This window comes from Vanessa cardui, chromosome 5 (genome assembly GCF_905220365.1).
Source record: "Vanessa cardui chromosome 5, ilVanCard2.1, whole genome shotgun sequence".
In the NCBI taxonomy this organism is placed as follows: domain Eukaryota; kingdom Metazoa; phylum Arthropoda; class Insecta; order Lepidoptera; family Nymphalidae; genus Vanessa; species Vanessa cardui.
In genome coordinates, this window is record NC_061127.1 from 619,103 (window position 1) to 645,848 (window position 26,746).

Consider the following 26,746-nt stretch of genomic DNA (forward strand, 5'->3'; position numbering starts at 1 on the left):
TTATTTTTTTTTTTTGTAAAACATTCTTAATATATTCATCGATCATTATGTAAAGAAAATAGAAGTTATATATTATCGTCCCTCCATCTAGTACAAGCTGTAAGCTTAATTGGAGTCGTTAATAGATATATTAGTAATTCATTAAAATAAATTACTACTTAGACTAAAAAATATACTGCAATAAAACAATACACGACTTCTTTTTGTAAATCTTAATGTTTTCTAATAAATTCAGACTTGTAAACAAAAATATTATAAGGAATTTGACTAAAGTCTATTCCGATCGAAAAAAAGAATAAACATAAACAAACGTTTTTTAAACGATTTACGTACTCCGTGCGATTTACTTATAGTTCTGCTATACCTATTATTCATTATTAACCGTTCTTACTTTATATCTATGTATAGATTTATTTATAATACAAGACTTCACTTCTATCCACTTCAAATTTATTTCTAAAGTTCCGTTAACTCCTTTGTCGAAGTTTAAATTGCCATTTTTTTGCAAATCCATAATGAATATCATAGATCGATCGAGCTCTCGACCAATAATATCGCGACAATTGTATTTCAAATGTTGTTTATTTGGCTTCTATCCTCTTATTGTTGGAAGTGAGTGTTTATGTCAGCCTCCTAGATACATTAACACCCATTGGTATTTGGTTTCGAGCACCCAATGAATACAACATCAATACTGATATATGATAGAGCGGAGATGGCACAGTGGTTTGAATGCGTGCATCATAACCGATGATTTCGGGTTCAAACACAAGCTAGGACCACTGTATATGTGTGCTTAATTTGTGTTTATAATTCATCTCGTGCTAGATGGTGAAGGAAAACATCGTAAAGGAAACCTGCATGTGTCTAATTTCTTTGAAATTCTGCCACATGTGCATTCCAAAAACCCGCATTGGAACAACGTGATGGAATATGTTCCAAACACTCTCCTTAATGGGAGAGGAGGCCTTAGCCCAGCACTAGAAAATTTACAGGCTGTTACTTTACTTTTACAATGCTGATACGTGTATTTAAGTATCATGACTTAATATGAATGGTCACTTACTATAGTTTTGTAAAACGATGTAAAATGACAATTCAAAAGTCTTTATAAAAGTCTCCTGGAATAATAATTTCAAGTAGACATTTATAAGCACTGTGAACTTTTTGAAGTTATTATATTAGTTTGATACATGCATCAATTGTATGTATCAATATATTCCGCCTGGAAGTCAACATATATTATATCCATACTTTTTCATCATCTATATTATATTGTATTGAATAATATGCTTTTTTCTATGTCTTTAACAAATGATTTGAATTTATGAAAAGGCAATGTTACGAATATCTATGAAATTTTGTTATAGAAACGCTTTATTTTGTTATAGAACATTGACCCAAGAAAGATTTATTGACTTTGCGGAGTCAGAAACTTGGATTTATAAGCTTATCTTTACGTTTCGTGTTCCACGAAATTTATAATATAATACTAATGTTAAATACTACATGATATATTCGATAAAGAGCAGAAGCTGTTAAAATGCTTAAACTTCATAATATTTACAAAAATATTAATAATGAATTCATTTATATCACGTTCAACAAATGTAAATTGTAAATGATTGATGATTTATTAATAAGATACTTCCTTTATTGAATGTTCCACTGCAGTTGCCCAGTATATTTTATTTACTTACAATAAATATGGAACTTTTAACATTCTCTACATCATGTATGTGGTCCATGAATATTAAAAAAAAAAACATACATTTGACTGTTAATGTAAATTTTCCGATTTATTATTATACATTCCGACGTAACAAAGAAATCGGATTAAAATTAACATAAATAGCAAACATTCTCTGTTCGCCACGATGCAGCGAATAAATCGTCGAGGCGTGCAGTCAGATAGCTCTCCACTGCCCTTCCTAGGAAGAGATATTAGGGCCAAAGTGTCATCTTTCCTCGTTTATTATACCTCTGTAATGAAGGGTCACTTCGTATTAGAATCTGACCATAGTGAAGCAAGGAAATAAATTACACAATAAATAAAACACGCTAGGAACCGTGTCTCTCAAGTATTTTTAATGTTATGTTATTAAATATGTTCTTAGATTTTAGCTATTTTTATGATGTACATAAATGTATATGTACTTATTACTGTATTTATATGTAATGGACTGGCTGGCTAACCGTTTCGATTTTCCGCGGATAAAATTGGGAGCCTAAAATATGTACTTATTTTATAAAAATGATATTAGTAAAAAATGTCATTGCAAATTCGATGTCTTTTTTTAATTCTCAGCCACTGAGAAATTTGCTACCGTAAAACCCAATAACACTTTAACGGTTGTAAATATGTTGGCACTTAATCTTATTATACCTACATACTTAACGATAAGCATCTTACGAATATACATTGTACAACGGGTTTTTGACAGAAACACGATGTGTAGTACATTGTACGATAATTCGAATAGTACTGACAATCAAAGGAGTAACTAGACAACACTTGTATTACGAACAGAAAATAAATGGGTTTTTATATATCCGATTTGAATTTGAAGTATACACTAGTTTTAGCACTCGGCCTTATAATTTGTTCAGATGAGTTGGTTATTGGCCGACACGTTATTTTAAAGGCTACGTACGTGCGTTTAGAAAGCCTTTCTCGAAGCAGCTATGCCGCATACGAATGCAATTATAACCCGTCTAAACAAAAAGACGTACAATTCTAATGAACCTCTGTTCGACTCGTATGTATTTTATTCAAAGTGTAATAGTTATTGGTATTCATCAAAAGTACGCCAGTTCCACTTGCCCGGACGGAAGCGTCTCCTCACGATTGTTTACCGGATTCAATGAACTCTTTTTGGGTCGTTTTTGATTTAGGTATACAATCGTTTTGTATTGAAATATTAATTTGAAGGTCAGCACTTTTCATAATAATAATTAATGTATTTTAGATTATTACTTTAAACTTACTTTAAAATGTTATAACCTATCGAATTTTAATTGTCAAATTAATGTCAATATAATATCACTGAATTTATTTTAAGCTACAATTATCCAGTGTAATCAAAATTGTGTGGTCCCCATAGTTGTTTAGTTTGTTTAGGGTGTGACGAAAAATGTCTGCAATTCACTTTATACCACCATCACTTATTTTATCCTCTGCTTATTAAAATAGATTAAAGTAATTTGAACTCTATTTAAATATACTTAAAGTTCAATAAAAAGTCATCTTTGAATTGTTGATTCAAGTTTTTCATCTGAACCTGTCGTAAGGAGGTCAAATGGGATATTAATTCTGAAGACCAAGTTCAAATCGTATAAATACTAAATTTATTGAAATCTTTTTTTGGTATTAATCCTCTGCCTTGTCAGCGAAGTTACCTTCTTTATGTTAAAAAATACGGAACATAAAATCACAGTCTAACGCATAATTTTAAATGTTAAAGTGGCAGCTCGTAAAAGTACTACCGCTCTTTCGGTATCGTTAAATAATAACAGGTATAACCCGCCTCAATAAATAGGCTATCGACAACGATAATAGTTTGTTCATGCCTTAGCTTTCACGTGCAAATATACAAACTCTTCATCGTAGTAGTATAACCTTTTATAGTAAATAGATATTCGATGATTTTGCAGATTATTACCATACTGTGACGTCTAACCAACTTTGCACATTTCTCCAACTGAATGATATAATTGCATGAATATTTTATTACGTTACGTAGTATTCTCGTTCGCATAACGAATCCGTATCATAATAAAAAGCTGAATAAATTGATTTAATTATTAAATTTCTTTAAACATTATTTAAATTCGTTGTATTCGTAAGTGTGTTACTGAGAATACTTGTTGTAATTTATTCGTACTCGTCGCATTAGGTTGCATTTAGCAATGGAAGCGGATTTGTAATTTAAAAGGAAAACGCAAGCATTGCATTGGCACTCGCCTCCATTCCGCGTGGTCATCATTTGTGCAGTCATTAGCTTAAGTTAAGTTACTATACATCATTTATATAATACCTTCAAATGTAAAAAGACCTTTAGTAAGTTGAATACATATTTAGACCACCTCCGTGATGGAGTAGTATGTACACCGGTTTTCATGGGGGCGTCCCTCCGAGGTCCGAGATTTGATTCTCTCTCGAGTTGATGTAGAAAATATTCATTAATTTTCTATGTTGTCTTGGGACTGGGTGTTTGTGGTACCGTCGTTACTTCTGATTTTCCATAGTCCAAGTAGTTCCAAGTGCTTTTGCAGCTTACATTGGGATGTGAGTAATGTATGTGATGGTGTCCAATATTTATTTATTTATATTATAATATGTATTCAATATATAATACAATTTATACTTAAAATAAATCAAATTAGCCCAAACAGGATACTTACTCTAAACATCTTCTGGCTCAATCAGATTACATAGTGTATGCGAATTATTGTCTCTTAGAACCATTTCGAATTGATACAAAGATTAAAATCTTTAAAATGAATTAAATATTTGTTAGCTACTGACTTAGTTATGTGACGATTGAAACAAAATTAAAAAAAAGAAGAAAATGAAATTAAAACAGTTATCACGTTATCTGTGATAGTATCAAAATAAGTGATGACGTGAATTATTATTACATTAGAGTTATTACGTATTGTAAGGATTTCTTTACAACAATACGTGATGTATCTGCGTCTGCTTATTTGCAATTTCGTAAACGGTACACGGACTGCAACCTTATACCGATGATAAATTCCGACGATGTGATTTGTTAATCGTAAATATTGTTGGAGTAATGTATCGGTATATAACAAGTGCATTCGAGGTAAAAGGGCAAATTTAATTAGTCACCAATGGAGGTGACACCTAGAAGAGTGATTCTAGCTGCCCTATCACTGATTTGTGTAAGTACTTTTGAGAATATGACATTACTATGTAGTTACTTGTAATCGCCGGCGTTTGTTCCGGCTGTTTGATGGCAATTACTCTGTGTTCTCGCCGTGCTGGATTGTATTTAAATACAAGCATTTTATTTCTAGCACCGCATGTTTTTAAAAACCGTCCGAAAACCAATACTTTTCATGGGTATACTTATGTTGGAAATAAGCTCGTATCGGACTATACTGGCTACCAAGGCATTTAAATACTCGATGTTTTTTTTTTATTTCGATGCCTAAATAATACAGTATAAGTTGTTGGCTGTCCTTATTACTCACAGTACATCTCAGCCCAATTAAGACATCTTGTTAAAACTGTCAGCGATACAGAACTATGCACGCTGATTGGGCGTAGAGAGTTGCGTTTTCATAAGTGAATCGATCTATACAGTAAACAGCCGGCACAGAGTATACTATCAACTATATATGTAACTTGAACTGAATATCATATGAATGATGAATAACTGTCTATTTTCAATACAATGTTTAATTCTTAATTTTCGTATAATTCTGAAGTTCTGAAGCATGTTTAAATAGCTACAGAATTTAATGAGGTATGTTTGTGTGAATACCCTTAATTTGTTTCTTATATTTATTATATAACGAGTTCGAAAACCGGAAAAACGATTGCAATTAAATTATTAAGATAACCGGGATGTAATAAACACTTTTGAATCGGGTTAAATGATTAATTACTTCGTCCGGCATCAGAAATATTTTGTGTTAGTGCTATTTAATACAAGGCTGTATCGGATACTGGTAAAGTATCGTACATTTTTTTTAAATCGAAGTTCTAATTTACAGGCAGCTCAGGGCCAGTATTATGTATCTCCGTACGCGTCGCCAGCACCATCGCCACTATACTACCAGCAGGCCTGCGGCTGTCCATCCCCACCAGTAGCCCTCTCCGCGCCACCAGCGGGTCCCATATATGTGTCTCTCCCAACGCCTCCACCGATATGTGTTACCCCACCTCCTTTACCTCCCTTACTCATAGAAGTACCTCTGCCCCCACCAATGACGGTATCACCTCCTCCTTTGCCACCGTTTTGTATTACTCCTCCACCATTACCCCCCATGACGATAACACCACCTCCCTCACCTCCGTTGTGCGTAAACCCGCCACCGCTACCACCTATGTGCGTCACACCACCCACACCGCCAGCTTTATACGTTAATCCTCCACTTCCTCCGCCAATAATGATTGAACTTCCGATGCCTGCACCCATTATGATTGAGCTGCCGCCGATTTTAGTTCAACCACCCCCGATGCCCCCTCTAATGATCCAACCACCCCCGCTACCCCCTATGCCCGTCCAACCGCCCCCTCTGCCGCCCATGATGATCCAGCCGCCAGCGCCGCCACCGATGTACATCCAGCCGCCTCCCCCGTGCCCCATAACGGTCCAGCCACCTTGCCCCGAGCCGATACTCGTGCAGCCACCTCCCCCGTGTCCCATCAACGTCCAACCTCCACCGCTGCCCCCTATTTGCGTCCAGCCGCCTCCTCCTCCGCCACTCTGCGTGCAGCCGCCGCCCCCGGAGCCGTTCTGCCTGCAGCCGCCCCCGCCGCCGCCTATTTGCTTTTCGCCATCCCCCTGCTCAATGAATCCGCCATGCGGCTGCGGCCTGCCCCCCACGGCGCTGGCTAATCCGATTTATTTATAAAAGGAGAAATTGTTATTTGAGAATTAGTTAGCTTTATGTAATTCTATTATTTATGTATAAGAAATATCGAATTTATACTAAAAATAAAATAATTTGTTTTTTGTACACAGTGTTTGTGTTGTTTTTTTTTTATTGAATATAATGAAGTTCAACCTATAATAATATTTGTTAATCCAAATGTCGAATTTAATTTAAGTATTGGTTTGCAATAAAAAAATAACTAAATATTTTTCAATTTAATCGGAGCACAGTTAATGCATAGCATGTCCGCTATTTTTGCCAATCAAACTGTGTCCTAAATTTAATTGGCAATATAGTAGGGAGTATAACTTACCATGCTCCATGCTATAACTATTACCTACTACAACTATTTGTAGTAGTCAGTTTTATTATTCGTCTGCATAATTTCTGTAAAGGTCTAAATAAAGCTTTAAACAATAGCGTTTTGACATAACTAAAGTTTGAAATTTTTTCGACGTATGCTCCACGACGTAAACACAACTTTACATTTGTGCAATCAAGTTCAAAAATAGTATATTATTTCTGTGCAAATAAACTCTGACATCATTATTTATAACTAAACCAAAACTAGTATATGTTTTGTTAAGCCATTTAATTTATATAGACTATTCTACGAGAGTCATTCTCGAATGAAGCCGATTTAATGAACGTAATTGTTTAATTATTATCGTTATAAAAACCAAAATCGAAATGCTTCTGTTAAAAGATTGTAGGTATAGAAAAACTATTAAAGTGTTTTTGATTTTTGAATTTACTATTATAATAATATATAATATACAATTAAATATACATTATTGTACTCCACTGAATGAAGATATCGTATAGAAATACCTTCAGTGGTGGGCTTTGTGCAAGCCCGCCTGGGTGGGTAATCAAGCAGGAATACTCAATATTAGTGTAAGAAATGGTTATAACAGATATTACAGACAGCTTATTTGCCCATCAGCCTTACCTTTGCCGTAAAGTAGAGATAAATAAAAAAATTATGAACACAAAAATAACATTATTGCTTAAACAGCGATCTCTTCTTGACAGCCTTTGGTCTCTTCCAGCACACCATTACCCAGACCTGTTATCAAAAGAATTCGCACGTCACCACGTGCTATGCACATTATTTATATACCTATTTGTATAAACTATTCACTGGCCTCAGACTGAAAAAGACATTTTATGTGCACATCACGAAATAATACAAGCGACTAATCTTAGTGACATCTATAGAATCTCTAGAAATTAATTTAGCCTTCCGTAAACTTCTATCTCAACGACTGTAAAGAAATATGTTAAAGCCAACTAAATATCATTTAAATAAGTCAATTTTTAATATAGCACACAATATTTTTTTAATTCGAAATTATTAATGAATCGATCGATAATTTTCTGAATACTATAACATGTTTCCAAATACCTGATTTCTAAACACTAAACAAATGAATCGTATTCTCAACGCCTATAATTAGGTAGGTACGGGTAATAAATCGAAATATTTTAATATCGGAATTTTCATGTTCGGAATGTCCGCTCCAACGAGAAATCTGCCAAGAAACTCAATAATTTTATGCCCATGCGCGTTCTACAGTGACGAATTAGAAATCATTTAATAAAATGAGTAATTTAATAGAAAGTGTTCTAATAAAAATAATTGTAACAAGTATTTAATTTAATAATATAGGTATATACATTCTCTTTCCAACCATAACAGGATAAAAGCCAAATAAGTTGTTTATTTTTATTTGACGGCAAATTGACGCGGTATCATTTGTCGAGAGCTCAATATTCAATAGACTCTAGACTTTTGGATGTAAAATTAAAGTGGAAATAATTTTAGTAAATACAAGCTATTCGTCCGTACTTAAGACTAGTACAATTAGGGTCTATATGCAACTTTTAAATCGACAAATAAACATTTAAAGAAAGACTGTTTTTTACGGCTAGGCAATGTTAAATTATTGTCATTTCTCTATTTGAATGCGTGTACTATATAAATAAACCTCCGTCTTGCATCATTATGTTTATTGATGAAAAGCGAATTACAATCCTTGCGTAGTTTATGAGTTATAAAGTTATAAAATCGCCGCAAAGCAGCAATACTTGATATTGCCGTGTTTTGGTTTGATATCTGAGTGAGCCAGTGTAATGACAGGCACAAGAGCATATCGTCAGCAATGAAAGCAATGATTAACATTTGTAACAGTATTGTGGGCACCATTGCTTTTGTTTACCATACCATTAAATTATTATGTATCCTTCATACATAATTATAATATCATATTAAGTAAATTATTTTATGAAGTTATGTGGAAGGCGGCTATCATGGCATGGGCATGTAATGCGGAGAAATGAGGAACATATTGTGAGGATGGCCTCGAGCATGGATGTGGATGGTTTTAGAGGTAGAGGACGACCAAGGAAACGATGGATGGATTGTGTGAAAGACGATATGGCTAGAAATAATGTTACTTGTGAGATGACGTCTGACAGAGAAGTATGGAAGGAGAAGACTCGCTGAGCCGACCCCAAATAAAATTGGGATAAGTGCAGGAGGATGATGATTAAGTAAATTTTTTTTTGTCTGACCAAATGTTGAGTATATGACCTAGACTAAAATCAAATGTTTCACAAACACATTCATTCCGGGTGTCAAATATTAATAAAATCGGTGTAAGAGGTCGGGTCAGGTTCAACAGTCACGCTGTCGACATCATTAATGCAAGACATTTAAAGTTCGCTACCATACCGGTTTTACGTCACTTAATTTGAATCCTAATTATAGGTCACAGCTACAAATTCGTATAAAAATACGACTTATGACTTACTGGATACATATATGACTAAATTAAAATATATTCGAGAGTTACTTAATCACATCGTCAAAAGCGATTACGATAAACGTTAAACGACTAAGCATGTTTCGTGACCAAATGCAATAAATATAAATTAATTTCCGCTAACCTTTAACTCTCTCTAACTTGTTTTTTTTTATCTTTACAGCATGGCGGGCTCCGGGGGGCTCGTGGAGTGGTCGGAGGGCGCTTCGGTGTGGTTCCAACCAGCCGGCGCCCCCGCACCTCTGCCCGGCGAGCTGATCGAAGTCCACCGCGCAGCACGCGTGCTGCTGGTCAGCGCCGTGGTCAATGGGCAGGTGAGAAATGTGGGAACATTGTTATGTAACACTGCAGCAACATTAAAAAAGAAAATCAGAATAATGTTTTTACTACGCCCGCGGCTGCGCTCGCGTTTTAAGGGATTGGTTGTCATGTGTCAGGCAAAAAACGTAGCCTATGTTCATCCTTGAAGTTCAAGTTTGCTTCTAACCAAATTGCATCAAATTCGGTTAATTTGCTTAGTCGTGGAGCGACAGACAGACAGACAGAGTTACTTTCATATTTACAATATTAATATAGATTATATCATTAAATATTACTATAGGTTTAATCTATTTTTCCGATTTCGTAACCTAATATTTTTTTCTATAATACTCTGTTTCATTGGTTGTCAGTGCAAATCGAAGGGATGGTGGCAAGACTATTTTATTTGTCGCGTACGACGGGTTTATTCCAGAAACAATTGGTTTAGCTTAATATATATATATATATATATATATATATATATAAGTATTCCAAGCGTAATACAAAATCAGATCTACTTGTATCTTTCACAATGCACCGCGTTGACTGTCATGTCGAAATACTATAGAATATAAACGATAAATAATTATCGTTCGGTAACACCGAGCGATCAAATATAAACACAAGTATGTATAGCTTATGTAATATGTATTCATGAATGTGTTAACATCTTCTTTAAGTAAAAGAAAACGAATGATCTAAAGTAGGTACGTGACTCGTAAGTCAACATGTATCATTTCAATGGCGTACTTATCATATTAAGGCTAGTCCAAGTATTGCTTTTGTATCTGTGTATATACTTTTTTTTATGACAGCTCTCGTGGTTTAGGCGGTTTGTTTTAGAACCTCGTACGGTATTCTATAATCTGTTATATACACGTGTTTACATTTAATGTACACTGTTTTTTTATGGTATAGGTTGGCGGACGAGCATATGGGCCACCTGATGGTAAATGGTCACCATCACCCATAGACAATGACGCTGTAAGAAATATTAACTATTTCTTACATCGTCAATGTGCCACCATCCTTGAGAACTAAGATGTTATGTCTCTTGTACCTTTAGTTACACTGGCTCACTCACCCTTCAAACCGGAACACAACAATACTGATTACTGTTATTTGGCGGTAGAATAACTGATGGTGGTGGGTGGTACCTACCCAGACGGGCATGCACAAAGCCCTACCACCAAGAAATTAATTTCGTAATTCATTTCAATAAATAAATATTATGCAACTGGTTTCTGTCCGCGGCTTCGTCGTGTGTCCTATACTATACTACGACTAAAATGAGATCATTTTTAAATTGTCTTTTATAAAAAATCAATAAATACACTTCTGACATTCTGAAAGAGCAAGGTTGAAGCTAAATCTTTTCAATGTCTCGTATTTAAAAAAATATACGAAATTTAGCATTGAGCATCGGATCGTAATACTAGTAAGCTTTGTAATTAACCATTTGTGGTAAGGCTTTAGGCGAGCCTGTTGGGTAGGTACCATCCAGTCATCTGCAATACTCAGTATTGTTTAGTTCCTATTTGAAGGGTGAGTAAGTCAGTGTAACTCAAGCACAAGGAATAAACATCTTATTTCCCAAGGTTAATGGCGCATTTCTTACAGCGCCACCATATCAGTGGTGGTCACTACCATAAGTTGGTCAATTTGCTCGTCCGGCTACCTATACTATAAAGAAGTATAGCTATATGATTTTTCTAGAAATATTGAAATAGTAGATTTATTTCAAATTACTGTGCTATTTCTTGAGAAATTCAATGTAGGTATAATATTTTTGATAGGATTAAATAAACGTATGTTTACTTCTGTAAGAATTTAAATCTAATATAATTTTGCTTAAAGATCGTTAATGCGATAATGTTCTAATCAGTAACATTGACTAAAAGCTAGCTTCGAATCAACCTTTTTACTTGCTTGTGTCTTCCTAATTATTTAATTGCTTGTGTAATATTCAAGATTGCATTTTGTTGCATTTATCCGACTTCAAAAAAGGAGGAGGTTCTCAATGCGACTGTATTTTTAAACAAACAATATAATATATACTCTTCAACGTCTAAAATTACTTTGGTATGTGATGATATAATTATGTGATGGTATAATATCGAAACTAAAGTTAGCACACATGTTCAAAACTGTTACCGTTTAAACGCGCTGTGTGTGCGTCTCGAGCGCAAGCGTTCGGGCGCGTAACGCAAGGCCGTGCGTAGGAATGCCGATAAAGAGCTAACTCCGACATACTCAACGCGCCTGACAGCCTGTCGCGACTTTTTTCAAATTCCTCGTGCTTATGATGTTCTAGTGTCGATTTCGCACAACATTGCACATGTAAATAAACCATATTAGCAATAACAAACTTTCCTTTTAAATATTTTTTCTCTCCAACAGAAAATAAATAAAGCAGTTTAAATAAATAAAACACGGTTTCAGCACGCACTACAAAATTAAAAATGAAGCGTTTTGCCCACAAATAATAGTTAAAAAAAACGACATAAATTTAAGCTATTTTTTCGTATTCCTGACAGCGAACCCTTCCATTGGATATCGATCATCATATTGGAATTTTAATGACGTTTCTTAGCTAATCATGTATTTTATTTGAAAACCGTGAAGTGGGTCAAATTAAGATTCCAAGATTTTCTTACATACATAATTACAAGAGATGTTAATAAAAGCGTGTTAAAATAATTAGAAAATGACATATATTAACTTGGACATACAATACATTACTTTTTGAATTGGTCATAAAAATTCTTTGTCTAGTTTTTAAGTAGTTGTTTTTTATTGTGTATAACTTTGCGTAACACTTAGACCCCAGGACAGGATAGTTGGTGCCGTTATCCTGAGCACTATAACAGTTGTCGGACATTTCATCTAGCGAGCATGTGGATCAGTTACCCGCGAGCCGAATACAGTGACTAGCGAACAATTTGTGTAAAACGATTTTACTAATCCGTGCCTAGTTATTAAACCCATGTGACAAGTGAAATGCAATTAATATTAATTAATACGATTAAGCGTCGCAAGAGAAATGACACATATAATGACTTAATAATGACGAAAAGAAATTGACACAAATCATCAAGCTATTACGGGAAAAAACAGTTGATAGCGAAACGAGAGAAAATAGAAGCGATAGAAATGTTTTATCTAATTTAATTGAAAGCAAATCAAATCGAGTAATTGAACATTGGTATAGTACGACACAACTTAGATGTGGCATCGGCGAATTTCGTAAAACCGATCACATCCGAATTGAATACGCTGTCCTGAATTATCAATATTTATTTCTTATGTGAATATGGTCTTTACACAAACGTAATAACTTGTAATATCATATGACCTAATATATTGGTCAATTTGACACGTCGATTTACATGTACTTGATTTCGACTCGATTTCGATTTTGAAGGCTAACTTGCGCGCGAATCTATAGCGACGAATATCGTCGAATGGCGCTATAGGGAGCTATTTCTATCTATCTATTGATTGTATAAATCGGAAGTAATCGGTTTTATTTGCCGATGCTACATCTAAGTTGCGTTGTACTACTATATAAGTAGATGCGTGTTCGCTTTGCTCCAACAACGGACGACTCTCCCTCATCCTGGGTATTCGAACCTCTTCCCTATCTATACGACTTGCCTTGTGAAGTTCGAAGGCAGAAGAGGACGGAAGCAATAATACCAATTCTGAAGAAAAAATCAACTATGAAAGACACGACGAAAAAACACAGACAAAAATCTGTGTCGTTATTGAAGGATCTGTGCATGAACGTTCTCGTTTCGAATGTATGTTGTTTTTGTAATCACATCGCTTTAAATTAGATTTTATCTTCTTTTTTTTTAATTTATTTGATACAAGTGAAAGTAACAAGGTGATAAAAAAATGTCATTAAAGAAAGTACAAAGAAACACGAATCTTTTACTCGACGTGTGATAACGAGAGTTAACGATAATTTTAAAGTTACCACAAATATTCATAAATCAATTTCAAAACGTTTGTCTAATGTATTAAAACATTACTTAATATTAAATACATAGGTGATAATAATGAAAAACTATTTCGTTTCCAGACTGTCTGTCTGTCCATTACCTACTAAGATTATTTGCTGTTTTTATTGTTTATTACCCATATTATTAATAATACATAATAACAATGAAGTATCTTTAGGTGCAGAATAGACTTTTTTATGTAATGTAACTAAACCTAGTTTTATTCAATGACTTAGCACCTTAAAAAAAGAGATAAAAATATTCTAAAAAATAATAAAAATAAATTTAAATAATACTCTTTTGCTTTGAAATATTAGTATACATAAAAAAATCTAATGTCATTCACTCTGACAATTAAAACTATTAAGATAACTGTACTTATAACTGTTTCAAACTGGTTCTCAAGGGTATTATGCAAAACCACCCAACGACAACTCATATGGAATAATGTCATTAAACACACACCTATTTAGGACACGATTACTATCATTGCTTATTAAATCTCTTTTTTATTTTATTTTTTTTTTTTTTATAAATGAAGTAGTGTACTTTTTTTTGTTATTTTTTTTTTTTGGTTTACGATTTTTGCGTTTTTTACATTATATGTGGCGTATTACTATTCTTTCTTTATTTAATTAGCTATTATTTAATGGACAGATTTCTATAGGTTATCTAATTGACAGTTTTTTTTCATAAAGAGTATTAATCACTTATTTTTTGGAGATATTTGCAAGGCTTTTGTTTATTTAAGCCTTTTAACTTTATATGAAAGCTATATAAATAATATTTGGTGTCAAAAGGGTCTCTGACATGAGTTTCGTTACAGAACGAATAGTCTATTTCCTTCTCAAGGGGATAAAATCTGAGTAAAAACACATTGAATTTTTCCAAATCATTGGGCGAGAGCTTGAATAATCTCTGACATTCACTATGGATCTATGCAAAGAAATATTTTTCAACGTAAACAAACCTGTTATCAAAAGTAAAATCTAAGATAATATAAATAGTTATATTAGGTAGAATCTACTTTCCGAAACGTTCCTAGCTTCACTTAATATAGTTGTTAAATGACGATTCAAAAGTGCTTGTTAAAACCTACTTGGATAAAGTATATTTTTGATTTTAATTTTAGTGCAAAATTTAATTGAGCTATTATCAAGTTGCATGGAATACGTAAAATCTGTTTATCTTTATTCCCTATTCGATTGGACTAGACCAGCTGTCGGCAACCTTTTGGTAGGCAAGGGCCACAAGGTGGCAAAATAAAGTATAGGCGGGCCGCAGTCATGATATTAACCTTAGAAGCCCAATATACCTATACACAATTAGTGTTAATTAGCCATATTCTATAGATAAAAGAAAAATGCTATTGAAAATTGTTAAAAGATACAGAGTTTAATTCGTACACATAATACTTAAATTATGTTTATATGTTTGAGCAAAAAAAAAAGTAAAAGAAAAATAAAGAAATTGAAAACTACAAACGACCTAAATAGGAAACCGACTTTACTCAAATTTTAGTGTGATGTCTGAGGTTGCATTTGAGATGCTGTATTTTGTATGTTCAATATATTTGTCAACATTTTTACAAAACATTCACGGGCCGCAAGGAAGATATTCGCGGGCCGCATGCGGCCCGCGGGCCACGGGTTGCCGACCGCTGGACTGGACTATAGTGGTTCATTACTGTTTGGGTCGCTTAACAGTATAGATAATGAACCACTTAGCGTTGCATGTTGATTCGCCTGACTTACTTCGCTGTGTAAACGTGTATAATTTTACACATTTTTATGTTCGTGTAGTATGAACGTACATATTTTTTTCTTTTCGTCTCAAATAAAATAATTAAAAAATTCACGAGCTATGGAATGGGAAATTAGAATAGTCTCGAAAGCGAATTGTGCTTTAGCAGCGAGCTTGATGGATTGATACGATTGTGCGGTAGCCGCGTGGCAGTCATTACGTTATGTCATGTGTGGGCATGTTGTCGGTAATAATTTTCCATCTGGCTGCAGTTTCGTGCCGCTGAAGTTTCGTTATTTCTTCAACTAAGTCAGTAGGTATTACGATACACACAGCTATTATGCTGTTAAATTAAACTGTATTTGGATAGTATAACATTTTTGTAATTAATTTTTTATTCGAATCTCATTTACAAAATTGTGTAAGATACTTTCACGAATTTATGCAAAAAGATTTATCTTTCTTATTTTATAAAAATGTTTTGTTAACTTATCAATATACGTTTCACAGCCCCAAACGTTTGCTCTGCAAATGGGGAACGGCGAGGAAGAGGGCGACCCAGTATGGCCACGGGAGGAGCTCGGACCCACCGGCGTTGAAGACATGACTCGCCTCCATGATCTGCACGAGGCGGCGCTTCTTTGGAACCTTAAATTAAGATACGAGCAAGGCCTTATATACACATATGCGGGGTCCATACTAGTAGCTGTCAATCCCTATAGGCCTGTTGATTCGTTGTATGGATTGCAAACAGCTAGAAGGTAAACAATATACTTGTCTCCCGTTTATAAATGTCATTGCAAAAAGGTAAGAACTATAAATTAATACTTAACTCAACTTAACTCGCAGGTACCACGCAGCCGAAGCGTTAGGAGATCTCCCACCACACCTTTTCGCAATCGCAGCAGCCGCGCGTGCATCTCTACCTCACCCGCAAGCTATTCTAATTTCTGGTGAATCGGGCGCTGGAAAAACTGAATCTACTAAGTTAGCTGTCCAATTCCTGGCAGCTGTAGCCCCAGCACCGCCCGGTAGAGCTCCAGTCTCCGAGCAGATTCTTGAAGCGGCGCCTTTGCTTGAAGCTTTTGGCAATGCGAGAACGCCAAAAAATCATAACTCTAGTCGATTTGGTAAATTATTAGAACTATATTTCAAAGATGGCGCTTTGGCCGGCGCTAGAGTAGCACATTATTTGCTAGAAAAATCTCGAATCGTTACGCAGTCACCTGGTGAACGGAACTACCACGTTTTCTACGAACTGCTAGCGGGATTAGACGAGGAGCAGCGACGGTCGAGAGGCTTATTGACAGCCGAACATTATTTCTATTTAAATCAGGGCGGCGATTCTGGCGGTGCCGGCGCCGGAGCCGATTGGTCCGCGTTGTGTGGAGCGATGCAAGTTTTAGGAATTGGAGATTCGGAGAGAGAGGATATAATTAAAGTTTTAGCCGCAGTTCTCCATTTAGGCAACGTTTATTTCCATAGAAGACAGTTAAGGCACGGACAGGAAGGTGTTCAATTAGGTGGAGGTGCTGAAGTGCGCTGGGCGGCACACTTACTTAAAGTGCCTGCGGAAGAGCTAGCGCGAGCCCTCACGACAAGGGTGACAGCGGCCCGTGCGGAACGAATGCGATCTCCGCTCCCCATTGATCAGGCATTAGATGCCAGAGATGCGTTCGCCAAGGCACTGTATTCATCATTGTTTAGTTGGCTTGTCTTTCGAATAAACTCGATAGTCCATCGCGCTGGATTACACGACGCTCAACGAATATCTCTCCTCGATATCTTCGGTTTCGAAGACTTGGAAGAGAATTCATTCGAGCAACTTTGTATAAACTTCGCTAACGAAACGCTGCAGCATTATTTTAATAAGCACATATTTAAGCTGGAACAGCAGGAATACCAAAAGGAAAGATTGGAATGGTCCAATCTTACGTGGAACGATAACTCACCAGGTATTAATTATTCAAAACTAAAGGTTTATGTATATTTTATAAACGTATAATAAATTAAATTGTTTATTTTAGTTATTCAACTGCTCAGCAAGAAACCGGTTGGTATCTTACACCTATTAGACGATGAAAGCAACTTCCCGCGAGCATCCGACGCCTCGTTTCTAGAAAAGTGCCATTACAATCATGCTCTTAATGAGCTGTATTCTAGGCCGAGGTTAGGAGCTAATGAATTTGGGGTAAGACATTTATAGATATTTATTTATACTTTAAAAAGGTAAATTTGATTAAGTCAATTATAATTATATGTATTTTTTATAGATAAAACACTACGCCGGCCAAGTCTGGTACAATGTCGATGGTTTCCTGGATAAGAACCGGGATGCGCTACGAGCCGATGTGTTAGAACTCTTGTGCAGCAGCGAAGTTCCTCTGGTAGCGGAAATGTCGTCGCAACTTCGGGCTCAACACGATGCCAATAAGACCCTGCCTCGAGGCGCTAATGGACGCTTTGTGACCATGAAGCCGAGAACTCCAACCGTTGCAGCAAGGTACGACAATTTTGTATCTTATTGAAGATTAGTAACATTGCGATATATTACGTATCTTTTACTTATGTCGAATGGCTCTAATATTGCGAAATACTTCAAGTTCCTACTATACCCAACTTCGAAACGATCGCCCTCTGGCTATTTCATCTCATATTAAATTGTTTATTTATGTGACAAACAAAAAAAGAAAAACCCGCTGAGTTTCTTTCGCCGGTTCTTCTCAGGTGAGGGTATTTTCTTTTCCGAACCGGTGGTAGTGTTTCAATTGACCATCAATAAGAAAGTGTAATGCTTCTATATTGAATAAAGTTATTTGAGTTTGAGTTTAATACCAGTTTATAAAAAAAGGAACAAAATAAAATTGAAGTTAAGTTTAACCTCGTATTCCATATGATAGGTTCTCGGACAGCCTACACCAACTGCTGGAATCTATGTCCCGATGCAACCCCTGGTTCGTGCGCTGCATCAAGCCCAATACTGACAAGTCGCCCATGAAGTTCGACATGCCGTGTGTGCTGGCCCAGTTGAGGTACACCGGTATGCTGGACACTATCAAGATCAGGCAGATGGGGTATCCGATACGAATACCATTCCAAGCCTTCGTTGATAGATACAGGTGAGTTTGAAGAATAAAGTTAGTGTAGATAGAAATAATTTAATTGATAAATGAAAAAATATATACAAATTCAAAATATAAAATGATTATATAAGTAGAATTAGTTAACCGTAACAATAAAGATCCTTACCCAACAAGTAAATAGATTACTGAGAATACTTCAAGTTTTATTCAATTGAGATATTGCAAAATTGATATCAAGAATTCCTGTTAAAATCTTAAAAATAGACTAATTAAAGCCAATTTTTCTTGACACGTTCTTTCAATTTACGTAACATCGTGCCAATGTGCACATTAAGTAATATACGTCCAGGCTTTATCAGTGAAGCAACGTAATAATGCATAATATTACAGTAATGTTCATTTATTTCAGGTACCTTTTGAAGTCGATGCCGGCTCGCTCGACGCCATATAGAGAAATCTGTAACTCCATACTCGCTGAAATGCCGCCGACTGGGGCAGGTATGTTTTATCATATATCTTGTTTTTTATATTAAAAAAATACTACGGTTTCAATGTGGGTAGTCTGAATTCCAGTATGTCTGCTTATCATAGTAAGGGTTTGCTTAAAAACTGTTATGACACTATGTGTTAAATTGATAGCAATTATTAACTTACAGTTATTGTATATTTCAATTTAAAAGTATTATGATAATATAGATCAAAATATATACATTATTAGCTGGTTGCTTTTTGAACTTAATTATATAATGTATAATATACTATAATTCTTTTTTACGTTTTGAAGGACGTTTATGAATACCACCTTTGTATTTCACTATATTAAATCTACTAAAAAAAGTAAAAAAAGAAGGTTTGACAATATTTATAAATAACCTGTATCATTTAATTTAATATGATGATGACGATGTTCTCCGAACTGTCTTCCCAAAGTTGTCCAACAAGAGGTTGAAAGGTTAATTTTTCTAAAAAGTTTCGGTCATCATCTACCTAATTCAGCGTTTGTTTATTCAAACGATTATGATTGAGTTGGGCGGTCTTTTGGTTTTTTTTTGAACATGCAACAGTTTTGATATACTTTCCAAAGAATGACATTATAAAATAGTCAACTTCCCAATTTCACCTGAGGATATCTTGACAGAAATGCAATACTTGTACTGTTTCGTGGGATTCGAACCTTGGTATCTGCAGACGCTAACTTATCACACGGCCAATGGAGCAATTAACGTAAATGAGAAACGACGAAGAAGAAAGATGTGTAATCGCATCACCGTTATTTGATATTCAGAATTCACGATAGTTTAGCTTAATTGCCCGAACAATTAGTATATCGACTAAATTAATCGTCTATCAAATAATTTATCAATATAGTTATCTTAAAATTAAGGTTCAGTCATAAACGGATAGTCGAACTGACACGTTGAAAGTGACTAAGAAAATGAAATGGAAAAGTTTAAAGAAGTACAGCTACAGTTGCAAGGCCATGATATTAAGTAAGCGTTTTTGCGTTAACTGTTGTGTGTACCGAACGAATTTCGAATTAGTATATCTTTATAATCCCGCGTTTTTTTTATAATCTTCTAATTTTTATCCATTATAGTGGGCGCAGACTTCCAGCTGGGAGCCGCGCGAGTGTTCGTGCGCGAAGCGTTACATCGCGCGCTGGAACGTGCGCGCGCGGACAAGCTACGTGACGCGGCCACACTGTTGCAGGCGCGCATCAGGGGATACCTCACTCGGTATTACTTGCGACATTCATGCAATCATACGTATAGATTATTTCGATATTTATATTTTTGCTAGTGCTAATCGTTTTGACGAGACTTATCCTTCCCTGATTATTTGATACAAAAGTACTGTTTCTTTTTTATTTCGAAGTATAATATGTACCTCCAACGGAAAACATTTAAAATCTGAAAACAACTCAAAGTACGATAAAAGACGGAGACGCAATCTAAACAAACATTTAATTCAGCGATAAAAAATTATAATTGTCGTCACTTTGTCGCTAATGCAGGAAACATTACGAGCAAATGCGCGAGTCGGCCGTTCGTATCCAGTCGTGGTGGAAGGGCGCGCGCGAGCGTCGGCGCTTCGTGACGGTGCGGCGCGGCGTGGTGCGCGCGCAGGCGCTGGTGCGCGGCCGCCGGGCGCGGGCGCGCGCGCGGGCGCTGCGCGACCACACGCGCCGCCGCCTCGAGGCCGTGCAGGCCGCCGCCAAGTGAGTGGCGCTCCTTTAGTCACACATATCATGGAACTTGTTGCTTGTTTAATCCTTCTAATTTTATTTTGTACTAGCGGTCGCCCGCGGCTTCGCCCGCGTAGATAACGGTTCATAATCAGTCTTCTAATATCCCTACTGCTGAGGCACGGTTACATTTGAAGAATTACTGCAACCGGCGCTTGGATCTATTGTGATAAACCTCAAATTCGTGATCACAACACCTCAGCCAGACCAACATCAGCCACGAATCTGATGAGGTTCTTAGGGTCGGAGGCCATTATGCCCTCTAAGAACCGGAGTTAGAACATTTTATAGTTCTATCTTTTATAGTTTAGGCATCATACGCAAAAAATCAACTTTTTTGGTAGATTTTTTCCTTTTTTGTCCGAAAAACCCAAAATATCTTACGGAACCCTATTTTTTTTTTCAAAATAAAATTTAGCCTATGTTATGCGGGATTAATTTAGCTTTCGAATGGTGAAAGAATTTTTAAAATCGGTCCAGTAGTTTTTAAGCCTATTCATTACAACCAAACAAACAAAGTTTTCCTCTTTATAATATTAGTGTAGATAAACATAAATTTAAATTGACGAGATAAACAATGAAATATTTTTTTCAACACGCGATTATTGTATACCTTATTTAATTTCAGACGTCGTGCAGCGGAGCAGAAGGCCAAAGCTGAGAGCATGCAGGTGCTGGAGGTGCCCGCCGAACTAGCGTTTATCTTGTCGAAGATCGACGAGTGGCAGCCTCCGCATACGGACAAGAACATCACAAAAGTGAGACTCCTTGTCCATTAATAACACATATGTTTTACAGATGTTTTGGTGCAATTTTAACTCTTCCTAACATTACGCGTAACATGTTTTTTCAGGTTTCGAGTGACGTTTTCGCGGAAGAGGAGCGAATCCAGCTGCCTGACTTACAGCAATTCGCGTTCTCCAAGTTCAGCTCCGTGTACTTCGCGGACGGCGGGCAACTCAGTCCGAAGAAACATCCCATCACTAAACCATTCTTATCGAAAGCGGCCGTTAGGTATTTGTCAGAAATATATGTATAATTATGTAGTTATATTAATATCAGTTATGTTATATCTCTATATTCATTTCAGGGACCAAGATTTTAACGACGCCGTGGCAATATTCAAACTCATACTAAGATGGTGCGACGAGTCTGCCGCTGGGAATGAAGCGAGGCAGAAGGTATGATTTAAATAAATTATTGACTTCAGTGTAAATCTCGGCAGTATAAGGCTCGGTGGTAATACTGATATGCGTGATATCAGTATTACCACCGACCCTTACTATAGCCTATATCTATAATGGACGCGTCACAGGTGCTGGCTGACTACATCGCGTCCCGAGGGCTGTGCTCGCGCGGGCTGCGTGACGAGATCCTGGTGCAGCTGGTCAACCAGGCGGCTGGCGACTCCCCCGCCGCCCCGCGCGTACTGCGTCTGCTGGCTCACTGCCTCGCCGCCTTCCAACCCGGACCCGCGCTGCACAAGTACGTGCCGTGCTTACCATATGCTTTACACATTAAGGGCGTCTAGCACATGGCCCTCTTTAGGATCGTTGGTTTAAGTAAAACAAAAGTATTAGAAGTACGTGCGTGTCGTGTTGTTAACCAAAGATCACTAGTCTACGCTTATGCGCCTATCCATGCCGCTCCGAGCGGGGCTGAGAAACGCCTATCGGCCGCACGATAGCGAACTGGACGCTTTATGCATACTACGGGTAACGTGCGGCTACGCTTGTGGATTGATTTATTTGTGAAGTTATATTTGATAAATACATATATAAAATACTTAAATCAGTTTAGTGTTTTGCGCGTGTGATGCGATGACGACTAAAAATAAATATATAAATACAAACCGTAGGGTTTGTATTAGGGAGGGTGTAGCCCTCCTACAATTTCGGATCGGAGTACAGCTTTAATTTCGGCAGGTACCTCGTGCGGCTGATATCGGAGCTGGCGACGGGCGCGGAGCGCTCGCGCCTGCTGCGCCTGCTGTGCGGGGGGGGAGTGGGCAGCGCGGGCTCGCGCCGGGCCCCGCCCACGCTGCTGGAGTGGCGCGCGCAGCGCGAGCACGCGCGCCCCGCGCTGCCGCTCCGCCTGTATGACGGTCGGTAGCGCATCTGATACTCAGCTGACTGACGCACACGGATCGGTGTGGTATAATAATATGATCGTCTCGTGCGCAGAGTCCGTGCACACGGTGTGCGTGGAGCCGTGGACGACGTGCGAGCGCGCGGCGGCGGGCGCGCTGGCGGCCGCGGGCGTGGCGCGCGGCGCCGCCGGCTGGTCGCTCAGCCTCGAGCACCAGGGACAGCTCACCGGTCAGTACGGCACATTCCCTGGTGGCAGCTGCGCGACTGACCTTCCGATTTTAGTTAAACGAGCATTCGAATGACCCTTCGATATAGAACTATGCTTATCTGTATGATATTTGATGTATGCCAGGGGCCTAACAAATTGTAAACAAACTTATCGCACATTTGTGTCCATATCAGAGTGGGCCGGCTGTGAGTATGCACTGGACGCGGTGGGCGAGGTCGAGACGTGGCCTGCACTGTGGACCCCCCGTAGTGAGGCCCTGCGGGCCCCCGCCTCGCGTGCGGGTGCTCCTGCTACGCGATCGGGTCCCCCTGCCCCGCCACCTCGCGCACCCCCACCCCGCACGCCCGCAGCCGACGACCGACCGCAGGTAAACTAATCTCCAAATACAACTTCTCTAAGATATCTTACTTTCTCATCTTGCTTCTATAAAATGATATATTAATGTTCTGAAATTTTACTGCATTCAATCTTAAATATAATTTTTAATATTTATTAGGTGCCCCCGCCGGAACCCCCTAAGTCGCGTTCGCCGAGCATCCAACGCATGCTACAAGACTCTATCGAAGAAAACATATCAGAGTACAACTGGAAGATGGAAAGAGACGAACCCCGCACTCTACCCAAAATCACCACAGAATATTCCAGAAAGATATCGCACGACATACTCTCTCGAGAATCGGCTTTGAACGAGCGCTACTTCGAGCAGCAATCCGATAAAGTTCGCAGCAGGTCGCTTGATAATCTCCTAGGCGATAACCCTGCGCCTCAGCCCAACAAGTTCGCTGATCTAGGGCTGTCACAGTCTCGTCTGAACGACCGCTACCATTCCGTGGAGCGGCTCGGAGGCGCGCCCAGCGTGTCCAGCAGCAAGGGCATGGAGGCCGAGTACGGCGCCAGCCGCGGCCAGCAGTCGCGATACATCAAGTCGCAGTACGCCGGCAAACGGGCGCCTGCCGGCTCGCAGTCCAGCAGGGCTTATATAGAAAAGAGCTCGGAATTTGGAGGAGTGAGGTAAGAATCTAATAGTATTAATGTAAATCAGAATTACGCCGTAATTTGATTTGAAGATACTGGGGGCAATCTCACCGAAATAAAACTAAACGATTTATTCTTGTAATTCTCAGATCATCCGCAATGTCCGACACATCGGAAGCTCCAAGCTTGGCGTCCCACGTGCGGCGAGTGCGCGTCCCAAGCCAGGCCTCCGACGTGGACCAGTTCCTGGACGACTTGTTTTCACCCGTCCTGGATCCCAACATCGACGAGCTGTCTGACGCGCGCTCACTGGCCGCCAGCATAAAGGGGGGCAGAGATTACCGTGACTTCATTGATGACGTGCTGAGCTGCTCCTACACCGAACAGATAGACACTCTGAACAGAATCGACAGCATGACGACGCTCATCAAAGGTGGCGGCCAGGAAGAGAGCGGCAAAACGAGCAGAAAGGAATCTAACGTAGACTCCATGGATGACTACATTACGAATCTTTTTGATCCAATATTTATGAACGACAGCTTAAAGAGATTGACAGACGGTGAGGGACTCTCTGGTGCCATAAAAGGAGGTGGAGCGACGCCGAGAACTTCAGGCGCAAACACGTCCGCACTAAGCTTCGGTGCTATATCTTTGCCGCCCTCGATGCCAGCTATGCCAGCGACGCCTGAAGCGCTGGCAGCGGCACTAGGATTACATTTACCTCCACCGGGCACTGTAGACATAAACGCCTACCATCAAAATCTGCAGCGAGCGTTCCTTCAGAATGCGATGGCGCAGAACCTTCAAATACAGCAGCAGCTATTGGCTCAAAATCAAGCTCTACAAACTCTACTAGCCGGTCAAGTGGTCGAGTCGACTGATTCTGCACCGACGTCGCCTGTGAGATCGTCAACGGTAGTACACGCACAAATACATTCCCCTCCTAGAAATTCGGTAAAATCAAGGCGCGAGTCAAATGAAAGTACCTCCATGGGAGCGCCACCTCCGCCCCCGCCACCCATGCCACCTCCGCTGCACGCCATGGACCCGTCGGAGGCCCGGCCCTTTATGGATCCCTACGGACGGGCGAAAACCGTAAGAATAGGAAAATGGAGGTGGCCACCGCCCAAGGACGCCGTCGGACAAGATACACCACAAGACTTTACTAAGTTTAAAATGCGACAGATACAACGGAGAATCACACCACAAGCACAAGCTAACGGCATCGAACACGAGCCGCCTCGTGGGCGCTCGCGCTCGGAGGCCTCGCCCGGAATAGACTGGGAGGAGTTCGAAGTGGACGGCCACTCCTCGTCCCCCAGAGACCAGTCCACCCAGAGGACAGCGAGACGGAGTTTCGAAATCGGTGCACAGAGACCCTCGCCCGGGAGCGTAGGAAAACTAAAACTGAGCTCGGAAATGAGACAAAGATTGGAACGTGTCACCGCCAACCACTCCGTCCGGAGCACGTCGTCGGCCGCGGAGACTCCGCGGACGATCAACAAACTGGAGGACACGCGGAAACTGATGCTCGAGCGGCAACTGGGTGGCGCCGGCCGCTGGGACGCGCCACCGCCTCCCCTGCCGCCCGCGCCACCCGGCCCTGCTCCACCGCCGCCCGTGGCACCCCCCTCGCCCCCCGACGACCCCGCCCCGCCGCCGCCCGCTCCCGACGCCTCCTCAACCTTCGCCCAGCTACGACGGGACCGGGACACCTTTGGCGTGCATCAGAACAGGGAGGCCGACGACCGACACGCCTTCCTGGCTAACTGGAGTTCGAGACGAAAGGAGGACGATGAATCCGTCCAGGGCGACGATTTGGCGTCCCGTTTCTTGACCGCCGATCGTCGGAATCGAAGAGTGAAAGACGACTGGGGGGAGGACTCTGATATCAGAATGAGCTACGAGGACGACAAAGGCCGAGTCGGAAGAGACGAATGGGATTCCGAGTCGACAATGGACAACAGGCGGGATATGCGTGATAATTATTCCGGCAGGGACGCGTCCGAAATATATGAAATACATCCCACGAGAGCAGAGAGGAGAAAAGACGATAACGACATGGAAGAGAATTACGAACGCAAGCGCTCCTCCGGTATGTTCGACGACTTCGAGCGGTACGACGGCAGAAAGAATTCTCGTGACATGCTCATGGGCCGAGCGAGGGAGAGTCCGCGGTCTGACATCATGTTTCCGTCCGACAACGCCGACACACTGAAGAGAACCGAACGACCGACGTTTAAAACGCACATGGCGCAAAAAGAAAGAGATCGGAAGCTAGAAGCGGAGAGGCGACAATCCGTCTCGACCCACGCCACGGACAAAACCGAGCACATCGAACGTACGTATTAAACGTTTAGCCTAGTCAACAGTTTCGCTACGTTGATGAGTATCGTCGGAACTATAATTCTCTTCTCATGTACGTTCAGGTGACGCGCCGGCGCCGGCGGTCCTGCTGCCCTCCGATCGGGCGTTCCTCACATACTCCCGCGTGCCGTGGAAGCTGCGCGTCCGCAAGGAGGTGTTCACGCCCCTGGAGACGTACAACGAGCCCGCCATACTGGAGCTGCTCTACGCGCAGGTGAGTCGCGCCTCCCCGCGCACCCGGCGCCCGGC

The 26,746-nt window shown here is 39.4% G+C and overlaps 2 protein-coding genes across 2 annotated transcripts in view; both read left to right on the plus strand.

Annotated features, from left to right (window-relative positions):
- LOC124544550 (unconventional myosin-XV) overlaps positions 1–26,746 on the plus strand; it is an 88,299-nt gene that overhangs the window by 23,046 nt on the left and 38,507 nt on the right. The window contains exons 2-20 of the mRNA XM_047123142.1: positions 9,622–9,772; positions 16,019–16,269; positions 16,358–17,463; positions 17,536–17,699; positions 17,782–18,011; positions 18,409–18,627; positions 19,001–19,089; positions 20,189–20,327; positions 20,606–20,809; positions 21,465–21,594; positions 21,690–21,850; positions 21,927–22,017; positions 22,152–22,321; positions 22,762–22,940; positions 23,020–23,154; positions 23,329–23,522; positions 23,652–24,166; positions 24,280–26,471; positions 26,560–26,711. Of these exons, the coding sequence (XP_046979098.1) occupies positions 9,623–9,772; positions 16,019–16,269; positions 16,358–17,463; positions 17,536–17,699; positions 17,782–18,011; positions 18,409–18,627; positions 19,001–19,089; positions 20,189–20,327; positions 20,606–20,809; positions 21,465–21,594; positions 21,690–21,850; positions 21,927–22,017; positions 22,152–22,321; positions 22,762–22,940; positions 23,020–23,154; positions 23,329–23,522; positions 23,652–24,166; positions 24,280–26,471; positions 26,560–26,711 (6,471 nt within the window). The 5' untranslated portion in view covers position 9,622. The remainder of the gene's footprint in view (positions 1–9,621; positions 9,773–16,018; positions 16,270–16,357; positions 17,464–17,535; positions 17,700–17,781; positions 18,012–18,408; positions 18,628–19,000; positions 19,090–20,188; positions 20,328–20,605; positions 20,810–21,464; positions 21,595–21,689; positions 21,851–21,926; positions 22,018–22,151; positions 22,322–22,761; positions 22,941–23,019; positions 23,155–23,328; positions 23,523–23,651; positions 24,167–24,279; positions 26,472–26,559; positions 26,712–26,746) is intronic.
- Positions 4,858–6,609, plus strand: LOC124529766 (leucine-rich repeat extensin-like protein 3). Its single transcript, XM_047103670.1, has 2 exons — positions 4,858–4,908; positions 5,746–6,609. The coding sequence occupies exons 1-2, from the start codon at positions 4,858–4,860 to the stop codon at positions 6,607–6,609; spliced, it is 915 nt and encodes a 304-aa protein (XP_046959626.1).

What these genes read in the sequence shown, in the direction of transcription:
- LOC124529766 (XM_047103670.1), top strand. Translation starts at nt 4,858, where the DNA reads ATGGAGGTGACACCTAGAAGAGTGATTCTAGCTGCCCTATCACTGATT. An exon ending in CTGCCCTATCACTGATTTGT is followed by an intron (nt 4,909 to 5,745) that starts GTAAGTACTTTT and finishes TCTAATTTACAG; the next exon opens with GCAGCTCAGGGCCAGTATTA.